This window comes from Nerophis lumbriciformis, linkage group LG29, assembly GCF_033978685.3.
Source record: "Nerophis lumbriciformis linkage group LG29, RoL_Nlum_v2.1, whole genome shotgun sequence".
In the NCBI taxonomy this organism is placed as follows: Eukaryota; Metazoa; Chordata; class Actinopteri; order Syngnathiformes; family Syngnathidae; genus Nerophis; species Nerophis lumbriciformis.
This window is the reverse complement of record NC_084576.2, coordinates 28,560,024-28,579,957: the sequence shown is the minus strand read 5'-3', so window position 1 is coordinate 28,579,957 and position 19,934 is coordinate 28,560,024. Positions and strand designations below refer to the sequence as shown.

At 40.5% G+C, this 19,934-nt stretch overlaps 1 protein-coding gene across 1 annotated transcript in view; it reads right to left on the bottom strand.

The window, feature by feature from the left end:
* Positions 1-239: 239 nt before the first annotated feature.
* cax2 (cation/H+ exchanger protein 2) overlaps positions 240-19,934 on the bottom strand; it is a 44,875-nt gene continuing 25,180 nt past the window's right edge. Inside the window, exons 10-20 of the mRNA XM_061924569.1 lie at positions 15,352-15,493; positions 15,082-15,265; positions 10,940-11,039; positions 10,729-10,844; positions 10,632-10,663; positions 7,568-7,680; positions 7,364-7,509; positions 4,165-4,259; positions 4,017-4,095; positions 3,821-3,929; positions 240-1,113 (exon numbers count right to left, since the gene is read on the bottom strand). Of these exons, the coding sequence (XP_061780553.1) occupies positions 1,040-1,113; positions 3,821-3,929; positions 4,017-4,095; positions 4,165-4,259; positions 7,364-7,509; positions 7,568-7,680; positions 10,632-10,663; positions 10,729-10,844; positions 10,940-11,039; positions 15,082-15,265; positions 15,352-15,493 (1,190 nt within the window). The 3' untranslated portion in view covers positions 240-1,039. The remainder of the gene's footprint in view (positions 1,114-3,820; positions 3,930-4,016; positions 4,096-4,164; positions 4,260-7,363; positions 7,510-7,567; positions 7,681-10,631; positions 10,664-10,728; positions 10,845-10,939; positions 11,040-15,081; positions 15,266-15,351; positions 15,494-19,934) is intronic.

The following is a 19,934-nucleotide window of genomic DNA, read 5'->3' as shown; positions in this document are numbered from 1 at the left end:
GTATTTTTGGGAGGTATTTTCTTTATAAATGTACATAACTTAAAAAAATAAGTAGATGCAGATGATGTATCGGGACAGATCCATTAAGAGTTTGAGCAGAAATGTCATTTTGGAATTAACTACACACAATACCACATTCCCAAAATGCTGTCACATGAATGTTTTAAGTAATACCTTTGTGACATGAAAAAAACACAATGTATAAAAACCTTATGTTTGCAGTTAAATAAACAACCCAGTCAACAAAGTAAAGACTTTATAAGCAAGTTGTGACAACGTTCATGACACATCAAATAGTTTTCTCCTTCGCCGTATACTTTTAGTGTGAGGACAAGTGTCTCCAATATTGTCCACACCTGTCTCCATCCAAACACAGCAGTGCGCTTTTAAATGCACGTCGGGAAGCGAGGGAAAATGACGTTAAACCAAGCCCTTGGCTCCGTTTACTCCGAGGGGAAATCTCCCGAGCAAAGTCCGTGTAGTTAATCCACCATGATTATCAAGCCAAACACCGCTAGTGCGCATGCACCTGACTTCCTGTTGCCTAAAATGCATTAATAAATTAAGATTTTTCACTAATTACAAAATTAGACGGTATTACTAACCATCTGGAAGCGCCTTAAAGTCACAATTTCCATAGGAACATTAAAAGTCCTACCAGAATCAGGTGTAAAAATGTGGAGTGCTAAAAAAATAAATATGCTGAAACTCAAATAGCTTGTTTGCTTTAGTAGTTGTGCAACTTTGGCTCGCGTGAGTGAAATATACTTTAAAGCCACACTATTAAAATGTGCAAAACAGTCCAAAAAAAAAAGGTTTAAATTGGCTCATCATTTTGGTGTGGCGATCTTTGAACACTGACACACATCGGAAAAGTGCGCTAGTGTAAACACGACGTAAGTGGTGTCCTGGCTGGTCCACCATAAAAGAAGGGGATCTGGAGTGTCACTATGGCCTTTGAGAATATGCCGCTAACCCCCCCTCCCCTAATGTAAGGAAGGCCCCGTTACTACGTACTGTTGCTTTAAAAGTCCCCCAGTCAGCAGCCTGCTGGAGATGGAGCAAAGTAGTAGAGAGCCAATAGGATGAGATAGACGATCACCAGAGCTGTACCTGCACAGAAATACACAGAATAGGGGAATATTTGCTATTTTTCATGCCCGTTTAAAAAAAAAAAAAAATTATAATTGGATACAATGTACAACCGCGGTACTAATGAGTCATATTCTGTACTATACCACCTCTAAAAAGTACCGTGATTTACCATGAATTGATTAACGTGGACTTCGACTTAAACAAGTTGAAAAACTTATTGGGGTGTTACCATTTAGTAGTCAATTATACGGAATATGTACTGTACTGTGCAATCTACTAATACAAGTTTCAATCAATCAATCAAACTGGCCCCGCCCCGTTTTAATGTCGTGACATTGTTGGTTTTACGAGCAGTGTTTTAGCTACTTCTAAATCACTAATCCTCGCCTCCACGGCGACAAACAAAGTAAGTTTCTTACAAGTACCATTATCACTGGAGGACGAGAAATAGCTAAACATGCTTCACTACACACCGTAGGAGGATACAATAGCTCACCGGCTTCACAATGTAAACAAACGCCATTGGTGGATCTACACCTGACATCCACTGTAATGATACCAAGTACAGGAGCGTATCGAGTCAATACTTCGATATTTTGTAGTATCACATCTTTTTTTTTCCAAGTTCATATTATGTTTATAAAGTCAGGAAATATGTCCCTGGACACATGAGGACATTGAATATGACCAATGTATGATCCTGTAACTACTTGGTATCGGATCAACACCCAAATGTGTGGTATCATCCAAAAGTAACGTAAAGTATCAAAGAAGAGAAGAATAAGTGATTATTACATTTTAACAGAAGTGTAGATAGAACATGTTAAAAGAGAAAGTAAGCAGATATTAACAGTAAATGAACAAGTGGATTAATAATCCATTTTATACAGTTTGTTCTTAATAATTTGTACAAAATAATAGGTGTATAAATGACACAATATGTTACTGTAGACTAATTAGGAGTCTTTGTTTGTTTACTTACTACTAAAAGACAAGTTGTGTAGTATGTTCACTATTTTATTTAAGGACTAAATTGCAATAATAATTCCTAATATTTTTTTGTTAAAATAAAGCCAATAATGCAATTTTTTGTGTTCCCCTTTATTTAGAAAAGTATTGTAATACATTCTGGTACCGGTACCAAAATATTGGCATCGGGACAAGCTTAGTTAGAACTGGGGTTGTACAGTATACCGGTACTAATAAAGTATCGCGGTACTCATCAATTGAAATCGGTACTATACCACCTTTGAAAAGTACCGGTGTTGACTGACAGTAAGCAGATATTAACAGTAAATGAACAAGTAGGTTAATAATTAATTTTCTACCACTTGTCCTTAATAATGTGTACAAAATAATAGGTGTATAAATGACACAATATGTCATACTTGCCAACCTTGAGACCTCCGATTTCGGGAGGTGGGGGGTGGGGGGGCGTGGTCGGGGTGGGGCGGGGGCGTGGTTGGGGGCGGGGCTAAGAGGGGAGGAGTATATTTACAGCTAGAATTCACCAAGTCAAGTATTTCATATATATATATATATATATATATATATAAGAAATACTTGACTTTCAGTGAATTCTAGCTATATATATATTTATTTTATTATATATATATATATATATATATATATATAAATAAAAGAAATACTTGAATTTCATCCATCCATCCATTTTCTACCGCTTATTCCCTTCGGGGTCGCGGGGGGCGCTGGAGCCTATCTCAGCTACAATCGGGCGGAAGGCGGGGTACACCCTGGATAAGTCGCCACCTCATCGCAGGGCCTACTTGAATTTCAGTGTTCATTTATTTACACATATACACACACATAACACTCATCTACTCATTGTTGAGTTAAGGGTTGAATTGTCCATCCTTGTTCTATTCTCTGTCACTATTTTTCCAACCATGCTGAACACCCTTTCGCAGGTACCCAGAAAGGTTTCGAGTACCACCAAAAAAACTGAATCTCTGAAGACAGTATAAAAATCTGTGTCAAAGGTGTACAAATACTGTTTGTATAATAAGCATGTTATTTTTTTTTTTACAAATGAGGGTTAAGAGTTCAGTACTAAAAAAAAAAGAAAAGAATGTGGCTTAAGTACAGTTTTTTAATTGAGCTGCTGCATTTTTTGGTTGGGTTGTTTATTTATTTAGAGTAACTTCTATACATTTCTAAAAGGGGAGGAATGTAATAGAGTGATCTATGTTTGTCTGTTGCCATCTCCTGGTGAATGTTGGCTATAGCGTACCGGGGTTACTTTTTGGTTGGCCAACGATTTACGTGGTGTTGCGCACCTGACGTCACTCAGGTCCGCATGGAGCTGGAGGGGGCGTGGCTTCCAGCTCCGCCTGAATTTCGGGAGAAAATTTGTCCCGGGAGGTTTTCGGGAGAGGCGCTGAATTTCGGGAGTCTCCCGGAAAATCCGGGAGGGTTGGCAAGTATGCAATATGTTACTGCATATGTCAGCAGACTAATTTGTTTACTTACTACTAAAAGACAAGTTGTCTAGTATGTTCACTATTTTATTTAAGGACTAAATGACAATAATAAACATATGTTTCATGTACACTAACATTTTTTGTTGAAATAAAGCCATTTTTTGTGGTGCCCTCTATTTAGAAAAGTATCGAACTACATTTTGGTACCGGTACCAAAACATTAACACTAATACAATGCGGATGTTTGTTTCTGTATTCAAATATGTTTTTTCTTGCCCGCTCACCTTGAAAATAGTCTGACTTGCCATCCATGAAGATGTAGTTGACCAGGATCACGCTGAAGATACTGGTCCAGAGGTGGAGGTCAGAGAACAGGAGCACAAAGCCCACATCCTAAGCAGAGTAGGAGTGCGATGCATTATTATGTACATCAAAGCAGCTTTAAGCAAAGATCCAAAGGGCAAAATAAGGAGGTCTCACATAGAAGGTATTAAACAAGACCAGGATGGGAATCTGGAGCATGCAGACCTGCACGGCGATGCAACTCCCCACCTCCAAGCTGAAGGGGGGGGGGAAACAGAACCAGGTCAAAGTCACATTTGAAAGACTTTCTTTCCATGCGGGGCACCTGAGGCTGATGTTGTTATGAAGTGCAAACTGTATGCCGTTGACAATCTCAGGGATCTCAGGGACCATGGCGAGGAGCGTGACCCCGATGAAATACTGGAGGGAAGGAAGACAAAAAAACAAACGGGCGAAAAGTTAAAGTACCGGTACACTATATTGCCAAAAGTATTTGGCCACCTGCCTTGACTCACATATGAACTTGAAGTGCCATCCCATTCCTAAGCCATAGGGTTCAATATGACCTTTTGCAGCTATTACAGCTTCAACTCTTCTGGGAAGGCTGTCCACAAGGTTGCGGAGTGTGTTTATAGGAATTTTCCACCGTTCTTCCAAAAGCACATTGGTGAGGTCACACGAGAAGGCCTGGCTCTCAGTCTACGTTCTAATTCATCCCAAAGGTGTTCTATCGGAGTTCAGGTCAGGACTCTGTGCAGGCCAGTCAAGTTCATCCACACAAGACTCTGTCATCCAAGTCTTTATGGACCTCGTCAATGTTGGAAGAGGAAGGGGCTTTGGGAGCATGGAATTGTCCAAAAATATTTTGGTATCCTGGAGCATTCAAAGTTCCTTTCACTGGAACTAAGGGGCCAAGCCCAACTCCTGAAAAACAACCCCACACCATAATTCTGATCATTTGGATGGGTGGCCAAATACTTTTGGCAATATAGTAGAAGCATTTAAGTCCCATCTTAAAACTCATTTGTATACTCTAGCCTATAAATAGACCCCCTTTTTAGACCATGGCGACAAATGGGGATGGTCTCCTGCTGGCCCCACTATGGACTGGACACTCACTACTATGTTAGATCCACTATGGACTGGACTCTCACTATTATGTTAGATCCACTATGGACTGGACTCCCACACTATTATGTTAGATCCACTATGGACTGGACTCTCACTATTATGTTAGATCCACTATGGACTGGACTTTCACAATTGTATGTTAGATCCACTATGGACTGGACTCTCACTATTATGTTAGATCCACTATGGACTGGACTCTCTCTATTATGTTAGATCCACTATGGACTGGACTCCCACACTATTATGTTAGATCCACTATGGACTGGACTCTCACTATTATGTTAGATCCACTATGGACTGGACTTTCACAATTTTATGTTAGATCCACTATGGACTGGACTCTCACTATTATGTTAGATCCACTATGGACTGGACTCTCTCTATTATGTTAGATCCACTATGGACTGGACTCTCACACTACTATGTTAGATCCACTATGGACTGGACTTTCACAATTTTATGTTAGATCCACTATGGACTGGACTTTCACAATTTTATGTTAGATCCACTATGGACTGGACTCTCACTATTATGTTAGATCCACTATGGACTGGACTCTCTCTATTATGTTCGATCCACTATGGACTGGACTCTCTCTATTATGTTAGATCCACTATGGACTGGACTCTCACTATCATGTTAGATCCACTATGGACTGGACTCTCTCTATTATGTTAGATCCACTCTGGACTGGACTCTCTCTATTATGTTAGATCCACTATGGACTGGACTCTCACTATTATGTTAGATCCACTATGGACTGGACTCTCTCTATTATGTTAGATCCACTATGGACTGGACTCTCACTATTATGTTAGATCCACTATGGACTGGACTCTCACTATTATGTTAGATCCACTATGGACTGGACTTTCACAATTTTATGTTAGATCCACTATGGACTGGACTCTCACTATTATGTTAGATCCACTATGGACTGGACTCTCTCTATTATGTTAGATCCACTATGGACTGGACTCTCACACTACTATGTTAGATCCACTATGGACTGGACTTTCACAATTTTATGTTAGATCCACTATGGACTGGACTTTCACAATTTTATGTTAGATCCACTATGGACTGGACTCTCACTATTATGTTAGATCCACTTTGGACTGGACTCTCTCTATTATGTTCGATCCACTATGGACTGGACTCTCTCTATTATGTTAGATCCACTATAGACTGGACTCTCACAATATTATGTTAGATCCACTATGGACTGGACTCTCACTATTATGTTAGATCCACTATGGACTGGACTCTCAATATTATGCTAGATCCACTATGGACTGCACTCTCACTATCATGTTAGATCCAATATGGACTGGACTCTCACTATTATGTTAGATCCACTATGGACTGGACTCTCACTATTATGTTAGATCCACTATGGACTGGACTCTCACTATTATGTTAGATCCACTATGGACTGGACTCTCTCTATTATGTTAGATCCACTATGGACTGGACTCTCTCTATTATGTTAGATCCACTATGGACTGGACTCTCACTATTATGTTAGATCCACTATGGACTGGACTCTCACTATTATGTTAGATCCACTATGGACTGGACTCTCACTATTATGTTAGATCCACTATGGACTGGACTCTCACTATTATGTTAGATCCACTATGGACTGGACTCTCACTATTATGTTAGATCCACTATGGACAGGACTCTCACTATTATGTTAGATCCACTATGGACTGGACTCTCACTATTATGTTAGATCCACTATGGACTGGACTCTCACTATTATGTTAGATCCACTATGGACTGGACTCTCTCTATTATGTTAGATCCACTATGGACTGGACTCTCTCTATTATATTAGATCCACTATGGACTGGACTCTCACTATTATGTTAGATCCACTATGGACTGGACTCTCACTATTATGTTAGATCCACTATGGACAGGACTCTCACTATTATGCTAGATCCACTATGGACTGGACTCTCACTATTATGTTAGATCCACTATGGACTGGACTCTCACTATTATGTTAGATCCACTATGGACTGGACTCTCACTATTATGTTAGATCCACTATGGACTGGACTCTCACTATTATGTTAGATCCACTATGGACTGGACTCTCTCTATTATGTTAGATCCACTATGGACTGGACTCTCTCTATTATGTTAGATCCACTATGGACTGGACTCTCACTATTATGTTAGATCCACTATGGACTGGACTCTCACTATATTATGTTGGTGATTTAACACCCAAATCCAACCCTTGATGCTGAGTGCCAAGCAGGGAGGTAATTGGTCCCATTTATATAGTCTTTGGTATGACTCGGCCGGGGTTTGAACTCAGGGCGGACACTCTAACCACAGGGCCACTGAGCAGGGAGCAGAGGAGCGAGACCACCCACCTGGGAGACGTTGGGCTGGTTGAGAATGGGCTGGATGTGTTCGGTGGCCAGGTCTGTGCAGGCGGAGGTGAGCGCGGTGGCCATGATGAGGATGAGCAGGGACCTCCAGCGGGACCAGTGGACCACCGCGCCGGCATGGCCGCTCCCTGCACAGAGGCACGCTCAACTAGTGCACGAGCAGAAAAAAAACAACAAAAATCCAACCTTGTCCCGGTCCAACATGGATGTCATAAATGTGTGAGTGTGTCTTCAAGGTGAAGATGAGGCCGATGATGTAGGCCACAGGCAGGAGGACAGACACGGAGTAGATCAGAGGCCTGGAGAGGAGTAGAGATCATGTGATGGCATCTTTCTCTCATGACAAGTACATTTTGACACCTGTGCTCAAACGCTGTGTTCATGTGTCATTAGAGGTGCTGTTTGCAGCTTCCTCACAGTTACATCTTTCAATGCAAAAAAACATCACTGGCTAGTAATTGTGGAGGGGGGCGTGGTCAGCGCACCTCCTGCGGGGAAGGGCGTGTGTATGGACCGGCTTCGAAGCAGCTGACAGGTGAGTGGATTGCCCAGCTGAGGCAGGTTATCTAATCACCCGTCTCCTTTCTCAGCAGGGGGCCGAGAGGGGAGCGCAGACACGAGCGAGCAGGAGGCCGCGAGCGAGACAGCCCCGAGTTTAAAAAGAAGCAAAACAAAAGACTTTGTTGCACCCTGGACTGTGGGTCCTGCCGTGTCTATCAGACCACAGAGAGCCCACACACAGAGACGTTATATATACAGTAATATTTTGGTACTGGTACCAAAATGTATTTCCATACTTTTACAGATAAAGGGGACCACAAAAATGTGCATTATTGGCTTTAATTTATCAAAAAATGTTAGTGTACATTAAACATGTTTATTATTGCAATTTAGTCCTTAAATAAAATAGTGAACATACTAGACAACTTGTCTTTTAGTAGTAAGTAAACAAACAAAGACTCCTAATTAGTCGTATGCAGTAACATATTGTGTCATTTATACACCTATTATTTTGTACACATTAAAAAGGACAAACTGTAAAAAAAATGATTATTAATCTACTTGTTCATTTACTGTTAATATCTGCTTACTGTCAGTCAATACCGGTACTTTTCAAAAGTGGTATAGTACCGATTTCAATTGATGAGTACCGCGATACTTTATTAGTACCGGTATACCGTAAAACCCCAATTCTAATTAAGGTTGTCCCGATACCAATATTTTGGTACCTGTTCCAAAACGTACTACAATACTTTTCTAAATAAAGGGGACCACAAAAAATTGCATTATTGGCTTTAATTTAACAAAAAATCTTAGTGTACATGAAACATATGTTTATTATTGCAATTTAGTCCTTAAATAAAATAGTGAACATACTAGACAACTTGTCTTTTAGTAGTAAGTAAACAAACAAAGACTTCTAATTAGTCGTATGCAGTAACATATTGTGTCATTTATACACCTATTATTGTGTACACATCATTAAGGACAAGTGGTAGAAAATGAATTATTAATCTACTTGTTCATTTACTGTTAATATCTGCTTACGTTCTGTTTCAACATGTTCTATCTACACTTCTGTTCAAATGTAATAATCACTTATTCTTCTCTTCTTTGATACTTTACATTAGTTTTGGATGATACCACACATTTGGGTATCGATCCGATACCAAGTAGTTACAGGATCATACATTGGTCATATTCAAAGTCCTCATGTGTCCAAAGACGTATTTCCTAAGTTCCATCCATCCATTTTCTACCGCTTGTCCCTTTTGGGGTCGCGGGGGGTGCTGGAGCCTATCTCAGCTGCATTCGGGCGGAAGGCGGTGTACACCTTGGACAAGTCGCCACCTCATCACAGGGCCAACACAGATAGACAGACAACATTCACACACGAGGGCCAATTTAGTGTTTCCAATCAACCTATCCCCAGGTGCATGTTTTTGGAGGTATTTTCTAAGTTTATAAACATAATATACATTTAAAAAAAACGAAAGAAGATTTTGTGATGCTAAAAAATATCAATGTAATCATAGAAGAATCGATTACATACGCTCCTGTACTTGGTATCATTCCAGTGGATGTCAGGTGTAGATCCACCAATGGCGTTTGTTTACATTGTGAAGCCGGTGAGCTATTGTATCCTCCTACGGTGGCATGTTTAGCTATTCCTCGTCCTCCAGTGACAAAGCTACTTGTATAAACGTACTTTGTCGCCATGGAGGCCAGGATTAGTGATTTAGAAGTAGCTAAAACACTGCGGATGGACGTTAGCCGCTAGCTAGCTAGCCATGTCTTAAAGCAGGGGTGTCAAACTCAAATACAGAGTGGGCCAAAATTTAAAACTGAACAAAGCCGCGGGCCAAGGTTGAACAAATTAACCTTTTAATAGGGACCCAAACAAGTTTTGCATTGAATATTGAACAAGCAAGGCTTATTAAACTTTATAGTGACATGCACAATCGAGTTTCAAATAATAATAATAATAATAATTGAAAAATATCAATGGCATATCAAATACAATTTAACTAAAAATTGAATGCCTCTTTTCTATTTGCAGCCTTCTGAGGTAAATATCAACATTAACTTTTTCCACAGGCTAATAAATTAGAAAATAAAATAACAATGAATAAACCAACCATTCAGGACTTTAAACTGCTCAGTTTGCAACACACTGATCTAATCTGATGTGCCCAAGCCAGATACCTGACATCTTTTCTTGGATGCTAGTTCATTAATGTCGGGGCTCAGGCTTTGAGCTGAGGCAACCCTCATTATCGAACGAAGGTCTTCATCAGTCATTATATCTCGTATTCCGCAGTATTGGGGGCGTGCCTTACAGGCACTGCGTTTATCGTCCTCCACGAGCTGTCGTCACGTCTGCTTTTCATCTATTCCAACAATGTGCCGGCCCGATCACATAATATGTGCGACTTCAGCACGCACACACACATAAATGCAATGCATACTTGGCCAACAGCGATACAGGTTACACTGATGGTGCCCGTATAAATAACTTTAACACTATTAAAAATATGCGCCACACTGTGAATCCACACCAAACAAGAATGACAAACACATTTCGGGAGAACATCCGCACCGTAACACAACATAAACACAACAAAACAAATACCCAGAATCCCATGCAGCCCTAACTCTTCCGGGCTGCAATATACCGCGGTCATGTCCGGAACAGGGACATCTGGCAACATTAAAAACAGTTTTTCAAGAAGAAATACAAATGTCTTACTCCACATGGTTGTGGAACAGCGTGCCATTGCTCTGTTGAAAGAGACAGAGTGTAATGAAGGTGTTTCCGTCACATCGGTCCTGCAGACGTGGCTCACCACATCGTAGTGACAGTTGTGGCAAACCAGCGGGCCGCTGCTGTTGCTCCCGGACGTGCACGCCTCACATACCAGGTTGCCGTACGCCTTGGAGAACAGCGTGGGGGCGAAGACGCCTGCGGTGGACAGAACAGGTACGTGAGGTTTGTGGCGTTGGAGCGGATCTGGCGCCCCCTGGTGGACAAAGGTGAGTCCGCTAAATGTTGCGCACCTCCTACAGAGATGAAGAGCAGGGCGGAGCTCACGCCTGTGCAGCGACTGTTAAACCTCTGCTCTCGATGCCTCAGTCCTCCGATGATCATGCAGATGCCCTGGAAAGGGGAGGTTGATCAATAATAATAATAATAATAATAATAGATTTTATTTGTAAAAAGCACTTTACATTGAGTAAACAACCTCAAAGTGCTACAGTGTATTTAAAAAAAATTATAAAAAAATAAATACAAATAAAAACTAGAACAGCCAAATAGCTAGAATTAGTATGCATATATCTAAAAAAAAAAATATTATTTTTTTTTTTTTAAAGAAGGGTTTTTAAGCCTTTTTTAAAAGCATCCACAGTCTGTGGTGCCCTCAGGTGGTCAGGGAGAGCGTTCCACAGACTGGGAGCGGCGGAGCATTGTTCGTAGCTTTGTCCTCGTAGGTTTAGCCTGTCCGGAGCGGAGTCAAAGTCTCCTTTGAAATTGGCGCCACACAATTAAAGGTGCCATATGTAATAATTTCATGTCAAGTCATGAGTGTTGTCCCGATTCCAATATTTTAGCACCGGTACCAAAATGTATTTTGATACTTTTCTAAATAAGGGGGACCACAGAAAAATTGCATTATTGGCTTTATTTGAACAAAAAATGTTAGTGTACATGAAACATATGTTTATTATTGCAATTTAGTCCTTAAATAAAATTGTGAACATACTAGACAACTTGTCTTTTAGTAGTAAGTAAACAAACAAAGACTCCTAATTAGTCTGCTGACGTATGCAGTAACATATTGTGTCATTTATACACCTATTATTTTGTACACATTATGAGGGACTAACTGTAAAAAAGTATTATTAATCTACTTGTTCATTTACTGTTAATATCTGCTTACTTTGTTTTAACATGTTTTCTGTTAAAATGTAATAATCACTTATTCTTCTCTTGTTTGATACTTTACATTAGTTTTGGATGATACCACACATTTAGGTATCGATCCGATACCAAGTAGTTACAGGATCATACATTGGTCATATTCAAAGTTTTCATGTGTCCAGGGAGTTTATAAACACAATAAGGAAAAAAGATTTTGTGACGATAAAAAATATCAACGTAATCATAGTAGTATTGACTAGATACACTATTGTACTTTGGTATCATTACAGTGGATGTCAGGTGTGGATCCACCCATGGCATTTGTTTACATCCACGGTGCTAGCTTGCTGTTAGCGGTTAGCTATTGTATCCTCCTACAGTGTGTAGTGAAACATGTTTAGCTATTCCTCGTCCTTCAGTGATAATAATACTTGTAAGAAACTTACTTTATTTGTCAATATGGAGGCTAGGATTTATTAGTGCTTTAAAGCACCTCTTCCTGAGGGTGTTTCAGTGTTATAACTTCACCTTTATCTTTTTACACCAAAATGCGTCCGTTCTCCCTTTTCTGTCTACACACTGTGTCTGCTTGTAAGTACTCCGTGTGTGTGCGCTGCCGAACATGCTCCTCTGCTCGCAAAACCAGCAATGTCACGACGTGACGCCGCGACGTCATGCCCGGGAACTGGTTCTTTTCAAACGGAGTATAGTACCGTTTTTGTATCATTAGTACAACACTACAAGTCATCATTAAATCATACTTGCCAACCCTCCCGGATTTTCCGGGAGACTCCCGAAATTCAGCGCCTCTCCCGAAAACCTCCCGGGACAAATTTTCTCCCGAAAATCTCCCGAAATTCAGGCGGACTCAGGTCCTCCACAATATAAAAAAGCGTACCTGCCCAATGACGTTATAACTGTAGAATGATGGAGGGCGAGTTCTTGGTTTCTTATGTGGGTTTATTGTTAGGCAGTTTCATTAACGTCCTCCCAGCGCGGCAACAACACACAACAACAGCAGTCACTTTTTTGTATACCGTAAAGCAGTTCGTCTGCCGTAAACAGCAATGTTGTGACACTCTTAAACAGGACAATACTGCCATCTAGTGCATTTGATGAAAGCACTTTTGTGCGTGCCACACATCAATGCATCATCAGAGAGGGTGTTCAGCATGGTTAGAAAAATAGTGACAGAGAATAGAACAAGGATGGACAATTCAACCCTTAACTCAACAATGAGTAGATGAGTGTTATGTGTGTGTGTATATGTGTAAATAAATGAATACTGAAATTCAAGTATTTATTTTTTATATATATATACACAGGTAAAAGCCAGTGAATTAGAATATTTTGAAAAACTTGATTTATTTCAGTAATTGCATTCAAAAGGTGTAACTTGTACATTATATTTATTCATTGCACACAGACTGATGCATTCAAATGTTTATTTCATTTAATTTTGATGATTTGAAGTGGCAACAAATGAAAATCCAAAATTCCGTGTGTCACAAAATTAGAATATTACTTAAGGCTAATACAAAAAAGGGATTTTTAGAAATGTTGGCCAACTGAAAAGTATGAAAATGAAAAATATGAGCATGTACAATACTCAATACTTGGTTGGAGCTCCTTTTGCCTCAATTACTGCGTTAATGCGGCGTGGCATGGAGTCGATGAGTTTCTGGCACTGCTCAGGTGTTATGAGAGCCCAGGTTGCTCTGATAGTGGCCTTCAACTCTTCTGCGTTTTTGGGTCTGGCATTCTGCATCTTCCTTTTCACAATACCCCACAGATTTTCTATGGGGCTAAGGTCAGGGGAGTTGGCGGGCCAATTTAGAACAGAAATACCATGGTCCGTAAACCAGGCACGGGTAGATTTTGCATTGTGTGCAGGCGCCAAGTCCTGTTGGAACTTGAAATCTCCATCTCCATAGAGCAGGTCAGCAGCAGGAAGCATGAAGTGCTCTAAAACTTGCTGGTAGACGGCTGCGTTGACCCTGGATCTCAGGAAACAGAGTGGACCGACACCAGCAGATGACATGGCACCCCAAACCATCACTGATGGTGGAAACTTTACACTAGACTTCAGGCAACGTGGATCCTGTGCCTCTCCTGTCTTCCTCCAGACTCTGGGACCTCGATTTCCAAAGGAAATGCAAAATTTGCATGGTTGGGTGATGGTTTGGGGTGCCATGTCATCTGCTGGTGTCGGTCCACTCTGTTTCCTGAGATCCAGGGTCAACGCAGCCGTCTACCAGCAAGTTTTAGAGCACTTCATGCTTCCTGCTGCTGACCTGCTCTATGGAGATGGAGATTTCAAGTTCCAACAGGACTTGGCGCCTGCACACAGCGCAAAATCTACCCATGCCTGGTTTACGGACCATGGTATTTCTGTTCTAAATTGGCCCGCCAACTCCCCTGACCTTAGCCCCATAGAAAATCTGTGGGGTATTGTGAAAAGGAAGATGCAGAATGCCAGACCCAAAAACGCAGAAGAGTTGAAGGCCACTATCAGAGCAACCTGGGCTCTCATAACACCTGAGCAGTGCCAGAAACTCATCGACTCCATGCCACGCCGCATTAACGCAGTAATTGAGGCAAAAGGAGCTCCAACCAAGTATTGAGTATTGTACATGCTCATATTTTTCATTTTCATACTTTTCAGTTGGCCAACATTTCTAAAAATCCCTTTTTTGTATTAGCCTTAAGTAATATTCTAATTTTGTGACACACGGAATTTTGGATTTTCATTTGTTGCCACTTCAAATCATCAAAATTAAATGAAATAAACATTTGAATGCATCAGTCTGTGTGCAATGAATAAATAAAATGTACAAGTTACACCTTTTGAATGCAATTACTGAAATAAATCAAGTTTTTCAAAATATTCTAATTTACTGGCTTTTACCTGTATATATATATATATATATATATATATATATATATATATAATAAAATAAATATATATATATATATATATATATATATATATATATATAGAATTCACTGAACGTCAAGTATTTCTTTTATATATATATATATATATATATATATATGTATATGAAATACTTGACTTGGTGAATTCTAGCTGTAAATATACCCCTCCCCTTTTAGTCACGCCCCCGTCCCACCCCGACCACACCCACCCCCACCTCCCAAAATCGGAGGTCTCAAGGTTGGCAAGTATGCATTAAATGGCCCTGATATGTCAAAAGGCATTAATAAATCATGTTCTTTTCCAATACCTCTATAACCGAATGTACAAAGCGTGGTGCCGTACCGGGATGAAGAGGATGCACCCGAGCAAGGTGCCGGTCAGCGCCGCCTTCACCACCTCCTGCAGGCACGGGTTGGCTTTGCGGTGACCCCTGACGAGAGCCGTGATGTAAAAGGTCAGCTCGGTGATGGAGCCAAACGAGGCGTTGACGACCGCGCCCACGGCAAAGTTACTCTGGGCCGAGATGCTGCGGGTTCGCAAAAAAGGAGGGGGAAACAATAACCGAATTGCAAGCAGAAGTCGTGTGAAATGACTTCAAGGTCAAGATCTCACCTGGCGATGCCCATGCCGATGTAATACGACAGCGGTATGATGGAACCGAGCGCTACGGCGAACTTGACCTGGGAGCTGGCGTACCGGTTTTCCCTGTCAATGTAGCCGATTATCAGGGCGAATATCACAAGAGGGAGGAGATCTGAGTGGTCGGTCAAAGGTGATAATCATGTTCAGGGTCGGAGCAAAAGGACCATTTATCTGATGTTATCAGTCTATTGTAGCAAGTGCCACTTTCTTTGGAGTTGTGTGTTTGAGTGGGAGCATGACCTGGAGAGACGGGCTGACCAGAAAATGTGTCTCTGTGACGGGGAGAACTTGTGGAAGACATCCTGGGGAACCCCATAATCCGATCTGTCTGAACTATACATGTGCATTTTATTCCTGTATCTTTGAGAAGCATTTATTGTTGTTGGTATAAGTCAGGGGTCTGCAACCTGCGGCTCCAGATCTTTAGCGCTGCCCTACTGGCTCCCATACATTTTCAAAAATGCATGAAAATAGAAAAAGATGGGGGGGGAAATATATTTTTGTTTTAATAGGGTTTCTGTAGGAGGACAACATGACACAATCCTCCCTAATTGTTAGAAATCCCACTGTTCATATTAAACATGATTCTCTGATGAGAGTATTTGGCGAGCACCATTTTGGCGGTCCTTGAACTCACCGTAGTTTGTTTACATGTATAACTTTCTTGAACATGCCAGAGAAATACATATTTTACGCCACTCCTTCTTTGTCTCATTTTGTCCACCAAACGTTTTATACTGTGCGTGAATGCACAACGGTGAGCTTTGTTGATGTTATTGACTTGTGTGGAGTGTTTATCAGGCATATTTGGTCACTGCATGACTGCGAGCTAATCGATGCGAACATGCTATTTAGGCTGGCTTTATGTACATATTGCATCATTATGCCTCACTTGTAGGTATATTTGAGCTCATTTAATTTCCTCAATATCCTCTGTGTATTTAATTTGTAACTGCATTTCTCATGATGTATTATCTGTATGTAATATTGGCTGCATTTCTGATAGTTGTTTGTGTGTCATGTTGTTCCAGACCACAGCAAACGTTACCCAGCTTGCATAGATTATAATAAATCTATCTTTCCTTTAACTTGGACACACACATCTATACCTTTGGCCATTCTAAGACAGTCATTTAGAGGCGTTATCTCACCCTCTGAGAAGGTTTACTAATGTAGTAAAAATAAAAGTAGGCTAATATAGCTAATACAGACACTTAAATCATGTGTTGTCTTCATTATAACACTTATGGAAGGCTTTTAATTTTGTGCGGCTCCAAACAGATTTTTTATTTATTTTTTGGACCAAAATGGCTCTTTCAACATTTTGGGTTGCCTGGTATAAGTGGATATGTTTGTATGCTACTGCACACCTGAATTATCCCTATGGGGGATCAACAAAGTATTTATTTATCTATAATACCTTGCAATGCTCGTGTTTACAGCATTTGCCACACCTAGTGTGTGTGACAATCATTGGTACTTTAACTTTATTTGCGCCCTGCAGCTCATTTTTATTGGCCTGTGGCACAATTTAAAAAACATTCACTGAGAAAGCAAACAGCAAAGGTCCAGCCAGAAGCAATATTAATATTTTATTTAGTTATATTTATTTATTGTATATATATTAGAGATGCGCGGATAGGCAATTATTTCATACGCAACCGCATCACAAAAGTCGTCAACCATCCGCATCCACCCGAACTAACATTTAATCAAAACCGCACCCGCCCGTTGTTATATATCTAATATAGACGATGCAAGGCATTAGTGAGGTTATAAAGCTTTTGCCTGTTAAAGAAAGGAGACTGATCCAATGCAGCAGAGACATTCAATGCGTGCCACGCTGTCACGGCCCAGACGCACACCAGTGCGCAATCATCTGGGAGCCGCGCTGAGCGCAACTCCAAGCGCGCTCGCGCCACTCAAACTGCTGCAGGCAGCTGCGTTCTATCTTGTTTTAACATCCTGTGGCACTCTTCTGGGATCACGGCGGACGAAACTGCTCATGCTCAGGGTGTTTGTGGAGGTTCGGGGTTTTGCACAAATGTGATGCACCATGTTAGATGTCCCGGTTTTGTGACTGTCGTAGACATAAACAGCGTCGCAGCTCTTGCAAATCACGTAGCCAGCATTACTATCATCCTGATTTACAACCTCATAAAAACGAGTCCACGCTGAACTTTTCTGGCCTTTTTTTCCCTTGGTCTTTAGTATTCCCTTTTTTAGTTTGTCGCGTACCACGTTTGCTGCCGGCGTTGCCATCTCTTTTTTTTTTTCTTCTTCTGTTGTGGCATATGCTGCAGGTGCCTGCTCGTTTTTCGTATGTGGGTAACAACATTTAACTATGTATATATATTTCCGAATTGGTTTAACTGCCACCCGCCTGAATCTATTTAAAATCTTTTTTTTTTTTATTTCAACCGCCCGACCCGACCCGCGGATAAAATCTAATTTTTTTTTATTTCAACCGCCCGACCTGCGGATAATCCGCGGACTCCGCGGTTGTGTCCGCAAACCGCGCATCTCTAATATATATGCATTTTTTATCTTCATAACATGTTTTACTTGTATTTTATCTTTTATTCTTCTTCATGGTTCTTACTATTTTACACATTCCTCAGAGGGAGCACTTTGTGTCAGATGACCTCGTGGTGCAGACTGCTCTTGTGATAGTGTTTCTTCACCCGGATCCTCTGTACTCAGCCAGGGGTCATCGGGCATTGTTTGTAAGTCTGTGATGCACTTTCTGTTGCATTTTGTATGTATGAAAAGCACAAAATACAGTTTGATTTGAAATAGTTGTAATGTCATGAGAAAACGTTGTAATGTTTTGTCTTTAAATATTGAAAAAATAACTTCAAACTTATTTGCATATTCCATTTGTTTTTTGCCTTTTTTTTTTTAAGGAAAATGACGAAAATGTCCCTCGCATTTTCAGATTTTTCAGTATGGAGCCCTCATTGGAAAATGTTTGGACAGCTCTGGTTACAGTATGCATCCATCTTCTGCCACTTATTCAGTGTCGGGTCACAAGGGTACCATGTCAGTCGGATATTTCCTAAACAATTCCCCCCAGTCCTGACCAGATACATTAGCCAACTTCTAATGTTGGTCTACTCTGAGTAGACGAAACTGTTCACCCGGTCTCCAAGGGAGAGCCTAGCCACTCAACGGAAGAACCTCGTTTCAGTCACTTGTACCCATAATCCTGTAATTACCCAGACCATATAGGTAAAGGAAGGAATGTAATTCGACTCGTAAATTGAGAGCTTTCCCTTCTGGCTCAGCTCCCTCTTCACCACTGTAGAGTCTGCATGACTAGACATGTTAGATCACATGTGTCAAACTCAAAGCCTGGGGGCCAGATCTGGCCCGATACATCATCTTATGTGGCCTGCGAAAGCCTGGAAATAACATGCCTAAATCAAGTGCTTTCTCTTTTCTTACTAAATGTATTAGCTTTTTCTTTTTTGACAGAAAAAAATACATCTACTGCATGCAATAGCTTATATTTTTATTTTATATTATCTTATAATGTACCCCACCTTCCGCCCGAGTGCAGCTGGGATAGGCTCCAGCACCCCCGCGACACCGAGAGGGACAAGTGGTGGAAAAATGGATGGACGGAATGTAACAAATATATTACCATACGTTACATTTTTTTCTTCAATAAAATACTCACATATCTGCTTATGTGTTAGAATAATTATGTATATATTATCACACAACTTTTATGCTTAAGGGCCGTTGCTATAATTATTGTCAATTGTGCTGAAGTGGTATTTTTCTTTGTCTGTGCAAAGCTGGCAATCCAAAAGATTGCAAGCCAGTGTGGTATCAGTGTCTGTGTCCAGGAACGGCCTGCTGACTGCCAAGGCCGAACACCGCCGTGACGCAGACAGAGCAGAGACGAGGCGATATCACCAGCGTCAACACATTTGCATTTTTGTATAATCATATATTGTGTCTAACTGGAGTTGTCGAGATTACCCCCTTCCCTCAGCGACAGCTTCAGTGATGTAAACAGGGACCTCCCAAATAAATAGAGGAAGCACGAGGGCTGGACTTTTAGAACGTAGTTTGGATCTGTAACTAGAATACAGCCCAAAACACGTGTCTCCTCTTTGAGCCAAATTGAACTCTGTCTATGCATGATTCCTTGCTTCTCGTCTGTTTAATAGATGTCATCAGTGTTTGAACCTGAATCTGTTATAATGTTTTACATGTTTTAGCTACATTCGTATGACTTTAGAAATTTAATTTAGGATTTGAATTTTGAAAGTAATTATAATATCTAGCTATTAACTATTACTTTTGAGTTTGTCAAATATTATCTTATACATTACAAACTTTCTTTTGTTAAAATAAAAAAATATCTGCTTGACTTATGATTTCAAAGCAAGTTACCCATTTTATTGTAAAATTACAATATATTTTGTGAGAGAAAAAAACTGGCTGCTCAGTCGCCAGAATTTTACAGTGAAAAAAACCCAGTGGTTAAGTTTTCCTATTAACATTAATACATCGCAAAAACAACAACAACCATTGATTTT